At 40.3% G+C, this 6,000-nt stretch overlaps 1 protein-coding gene across 6 annotated transcripts in view; it reads left to right on the forward strand.

Moving 5' to 3' along the window:
* Positions 1-4,389, forward strand: part of SLC8A3 (solute carrier family 8 member A3) — a 368,793-nt gene extending 364,404 nt beyond the window's left edge. For all 6 annotated transcript variants that reach the window (XM_073638903.1, XM_073638902.1, XM_073638904.1 and 3 more), the window contains one exon: positions 3,482-4,389. In XM_073638903.1, coding sequence (XP_073495004.1) covers positions 3,482-3,858 — 377 coding nt within the window. In that variant the 3' untranslated portion in view covers positions 3,859-4,389. The remainder of the gene's footprint in view (positions 1-3,481) is intronic.
* The last annotated feature ends 1,611 nt before the right edge of the window (positions 4,390-6,000 follow it).

Below are 6,000 nucleotides of genomic sequence, written 5' to 3' on the forward strand. Positions count from 1 at the left end.
ATCCTGTTAGGAGGAAATTTCCAATGCATTTTATTAAAGGGTCACGATTAATGATGAGTGTAAGTGCTCGTTACTCCAGTTTGCGTAGGGTGCTCGGGTATGCAGAGTATCGTGGGGGCTCGAGTGACATGTTCGAGTCTCCGCCCCACATGTTTTGCTGTTGTTAGATAGCCAGAAAACATGCGGGGATTGCCTGACAAACACAGTCCCTACATGTTTTGTGACTAACAGCCTCGAAACATGTGTCTGCCGGATGAACATGTCACTCGAGCACCCGCGATACTCCTTACATACCCGAGCACCCTTGACAGCACTTGCGCTCATCACTAGTCACAATCTAGGAGTGAAAAACCTTGTATAGCAATACTACAAAGCACATCTACTTCTCAGACTAAAAGACCACTGTGCTTTGCCACGTCACTCAGTACCATGCTCAAGCCCTGCACTAGGCACAACACAGGGTATACATTTTCATAGTTTGGAGTGTTTCTTTATGGACCAGGAAGAGGACCCTTTCTATATTGTGACTTTTTTTCTAAATATTAGCAATGTACACCCTTCTATTTACTAGTGTTTTCTTTCTTTAGTAAGAAATCCTACATATTTTTATAAGAAATCAATTTAGTCTTTCTTGTTAAAACTGGCTATAAAGTCTTACGGCGGATATTACAGCTCTCTACCAGGTTTCATAAAGTCTTAAATGGTTACTCCTAAAATCAAAATGTTGTCACATTTTTCTGTACATAAGAATGCCAAACACAATCTATTATAAAATCTGAACTGATTGGCAGTTATAACCCCCCCCCCCCCATACTGATGCCCCTACAGAACTCTCTTTACTCTCCGTTGCCACTGGATCTGCCCTCCAATAGTTCTAATGCTGTAGGTAGACCATGCTCAGATGCACCTAATGACCCTGTATGAAAAAAATAATAGCACAGATATAGGTGGAACATGCTCAGATGCACCTAATAACCCTATATAATAAATCATAGCACAGATATCAGTGGTGCATGCTCAGATGCACCTACTGACCGTGTATGAAAAATCATAGCACAGATGTCGATGGAGCATGCTCAGATGTACCTAATGAGCCTGTATGAAGAATCATAGCACATATGTCGATGGAGCATGCTCAGATGCATTAATGACCCTGTATGGAAAAAAATAATAGCACAGATGTCGGTGGAGAATACTCAGATGCACCCTAATGACCCTGTATGAAAAAAATAATAGCACAGATGTCGGTGGTGTACGCTCAGATGCACCTAATGATCCTATCTAATAAAATCATAGCACAGATGACAGGAACACAGTCTTCATAAATGGTACGTACTCTATCTCTAAATGGGATATAGTCAACAGTGGGGTACCACAGGGATCTGTACTAGGACCAATTCTTTTTGTTCTTTTTATTAATGATCTTATGGATAGGATTGAGTGTAAAATGTCAGTCTTTGCTGACGACACCAAACTGTGTAGGATATTAAAATCTGATCTTGACATTATAATATTGCAAAACAATCTGGATAAGATGTCTGAATGGGCATGCACTTGGCAAATGAAGTTTAATGTAGTTAAATGTAGAGTAATGCACCTAGGACAGAGTAATCCTATTGCTGCATATACATTAAATGGGAGTATACTCGGGATTACAGACCAAGAGAAGGGCTTGGGCATTCTGGTTACCAGTAAGCTGAGCAGCAGTGCTCAATGTCAAGCAGTGGCCGCAAAAGCAAACAAGATTTTAGGATGCATAAAGAGAGATAAAATCCCACAATCCCAGCATTACTGTTACGCCTTTATAAATCACTGGTGAGGCCACATCTAAAATATGGGATTCAGTTTTGGGCTCCACATTTTAAAAAGGATATTCAGAAGTTAGAATTAAAGGTGAACAACTAGATTATTACAAGGGGTGGAAGGCCTCTCATATGATGAGAGGTTGAAAAAGTTGGGCTTGTTTAGCTTAGAAAAAAGACGCCTCAGAGGAGATCTCATTTACGTGTACAAATATATGTGTGGTCAGTACAAAGTACTGGCACATGACTTATTCCTTCGAAAGACCATACTAAGGACCAGGGGGCACTCATTACGGGTGGAAGAAAGGCGATTCCGTCACCTAAACAGGGAAGGGTTCTTTACAGTTAGAGCAGTCAGACTGTGGAATGCCCTACCATAAGGGGTAGTAATGGCAGACACTATAACAGCTTTTAAAAAGGGGCTGGATGAGTTCCTCAATACACATAACTTCGTGGGTTATAGTTAAATCAGTGGCAAAATGTACAATTGGTGGAGGAAAGGTTGAACTTGATGGACCTAGATCTTTATTCAACCTATGTAACTACATGTAATAGGTCGGTGGAGCATGCTCAGATGCACCCAATGACCCTGTCTAATAAATCATAGCACAGATGTTGGTGGAGCATGCTCAGATGCACCTAATGATCCGGTCTAATAAATCATAGCACAGATGTCGCTAGAGCATGCTCAGGTGCACCAAATACCCTGTATCAAAAAACATAGCACAGATGTCGGTGGTGTATGCTCAGATGCACCTAATGACGATGTATAATAAATCATAGCACAGATGTTGGTGGTGCATGCTCAGATGCACCTAATGACCCTGCTTAAAACTATAGCACAGATCAGCCCTGCCATGTGAAAGATCCCATTTGTACCAGCTGCACTGGAGGGACTGGGGTGACCATCCAACTCATATTTTTCAATAAAACCCCCAATGGAGTCAGAAACAGGAGCCGAGACATGGTTTGCATGCACCCTATATTTGGCTGTCAGGAGGAATCCACTTTAAAAAGGTTTTGCTGGTCTTTTTAAAAAATGTTATCAACTAACAGATTACCAAATACCTGTTATATCCACCGCTGCTCTTGTGGTCTTTCCGGTCTTTATGAACTTGGCCTCCAGTAATGATGTACTGTACATGTGACCACTGCAGCCATCACTTCAGAGCAATAACTGGCAGAACCACCAGAGCAGTAGCACTGAATTTACCAGATGATTATTAGTAACTTTGCAATTTTTATAGTATTTTAGGGTTGTTTCATCACTTTTTGCAGCAAATGACTTGTATGCAATGGTATTCATTCTACCATCACCCCCTGCTTGAGCTGCATTCAATTTAGCTTCCATTCAGTGAACAGAACGTAGTTCAATGGGACTAATCATGGACTATTCACAGCACGGTACAACTCACTGCAAAGGCACTCTAGATTATTTATGTCAAAATCGCAGGTGTATTCTCGTAATATTACAGAAAATAGTCTTGTGAATGCCGCAGGGGGTCAATGACATGATTGCATTCTGTTGCTAAACTACAACTCACTTCATACTGCTGACAGAGAACGCTGGGAGTTGTCCTTTTTTTTACACTGAATATGTAGCGAGCGAAATCATTTTTTTACTACAAGAACCCAAAAATCAGTATGTTTATTTATCCATGTTTTTTTTTCTTTTCTAGATACATTTGCAAGCAAAGTTGCTGCTACACAAGACGTGTATGCAGACGCTTCAATTGGCAACGTGACCGGGAGCAATGCTGTTAATGTATTCCTGGGTATTGGCATAGCGTGGTCTGTGGCCGCCATCTACTGGGCTTCCCAGGGACAAGAATTCCATGTGCAAGCTGGCACCTTAGCTTTCTCAGTAACCCTCTTTACCATCTTTGCATTTGTCTGCGTCAGCGTCTTGCTGTATAGGAGACGGCCTAGTATAGGTGGGGAACTGGGTGGCCCAAGGGGCTGCAGACTTGCAACAACTTTGCTCTTTGTAACCTTATGGCTACTTTACATCTTATTTGCTACTCTGGAAGCCTACTGTTATATCAAAGGGTTCTAATCTAAGCCAAGCAAAGCCTGCAACAAAGCCGCCGCCTTCATCTGTCGGCAGTCTCCTTGGAGGAAAGAATCTCCACCGCAGAAGGGATACCAGCCAATCAAATTGCATCTCTACAACTGCTGGAGATTGATGATATCACAATCCAAAGGACCTTCAGACTCTTATCAGTGGTTGACGTGCATTAGGACAAATAGCGGTACTCTGAATTTCTGAGAAGCCGATCAAGATACTAAGAAGAACAATAAAAAGAGAGAGCGATTCCTAGCCAATAATTACTGGAACAGGACGGTGGATACACGTTAAACACTGGTCACTTTTTAATTACAATAGCAAAATGAAGCTTTTTGTGCCATCCAGGTACCAACGTCACACTTTGACCAATGGCATAAATCCCATATGGTTACAACCAGCAACAATCTCCTTATTTCTAGTTTATTTTGAAGCTCTTATTTTTGTTTGTCACCTTGTATTTATTTCATATTTATACTCAGCCATTGAAACAGATCTCAATAATAGCTATTTTCAAACTGGTAGCTCAATATCCAATGTTTTTAGTTTAATCTCACTGCAAACTGGAACAAAAAATAATACAATCGGAGAGGCCAAGGAACAGTGACGAAGCCTTCAGTGTAGCTCCGCTACAACCCTCGGATGGAGAGAGGAGAAGAGAAGAAGAACAGTGGTCACCTTATTGAAGCTTGTAAACCTTTGTATATACTTCTATGTAATCACTTGTGGCTGGGATACCAGTGTGGTTTGATATTGGCAATCAGTTTAAACAATTACCTCTCTGATGTCTGATGGGATGACCCATGTCTGCTTCCCATTTCCCTTCATACCCACGCCCTACAGGATCATCTATTGAGAACAGGCCTCGCACCAGGACTTAAGGTTTAGCTGTGGTTGGTCTGTTGCGTTTTGTTCTTTTCCTTGTATATTAGGAAGGTTTATCCCAATATATTGTATTACTGTTCCTTTAGAAGACTAAATTCTATTTATTTTTGTATACAGGACCTTTAGATTTTGCTGACTCAAGATGAAGATGCCAGTTTCTCATCCGTCAATTTTCAACATCACCTTCAATTTCATTTCATGCGAGGGAAATTTTACAAGGAAATATATTTTTATCTAATTTACGTGGATATGTATTCCCTTTATACAAAGCTTTATTAAGGTTCTTTTGGCAGGAGGGAATTTTGTCATTTCACAGAGGTCCTTTATTTGGGGTTGTAAAGCTTCTAAATAATTAAATGGCAAAACGTGTCAATGATTTGGAACTTCTAAATGATCTCATTGAAGAGAAAGACTTACAGGCAGTAGTAAGAATGACTGCTACAATTATAGACATAATTAATAAAAATACTTGCACAACCTAACAATACAGGCTTACACATTAAATTCATAAACACATGAAACCAAAGACTAGCCAACCTGTCCATAGCCAGTAAGTGTCCAAATGTACTATGGTTGGGGATGGTATCCAAAGTTTGTTTGACTACGGAATGGTGCCCCGACCGGTGGCACTTTCCTCACATATATTCCTTTAAAAAATGGAGCCGTAGGTTCCTGACGAAGGAGAACAAGCTTCTCAGAAACGTGTTGGATTATTTGGAGCATGCTACGTACCGTAGTTGTTGTGACATTACACAGGAGCCTACAGCTCCATTTTTGAAAGGATGTTATCTGAGGGATGTGCCACCGGCCGGGGAATCATCTACATACCTTCCGTAGTCTTATACGGCAGATTACAAACTTTGGATAGCATCACTAAGCACAGAACATTTGGACACTTACTGGCTGTGAACAGGTTGGCTAATCCTTGGTTTTAGGTCTTAACTTTATGTTCATAACATTGTTTTAGTCTGTATTGTCAGTTTGCGCAAATAGTTTATTAACTATATATTTTTTTTGCAATTCTCTGTTGGAATGAGAATACTATTCAGCTGCAGGTGATAAAAATGGGTGTATATTGTTAGTAGTGCCACTGCACAAACTATATATACAGTTATATACATATTTCTATGTGTACACGCACCTTCTCATATTTAGATCAGTCTGACCGATATGAAACCTACAGAAAATAGGTAAAGAAAGTTTATAACATAAAGACTGTACAAAATAAAAAAATCTATAAAGTCCAAA

This window comes from Phyllobates terribilis, unplaced genomic scaffold (assembly GCF_046119375.1).
Source record: "Phyllobates terribilis strain yellow unplaced genomic scaffold, ASM4611937v1 Scaffold_7__3_contigs__length_470593459, whole genome shotgun sequence".
In the NCBI taxonomy this organism is placed as follows: domain Eukaryota; kingdom Metazoa; phylum Chordata; class Amphibia; order Anura; family Dendrobatidae; genus Phyllobates; species Phyllobates terribilis.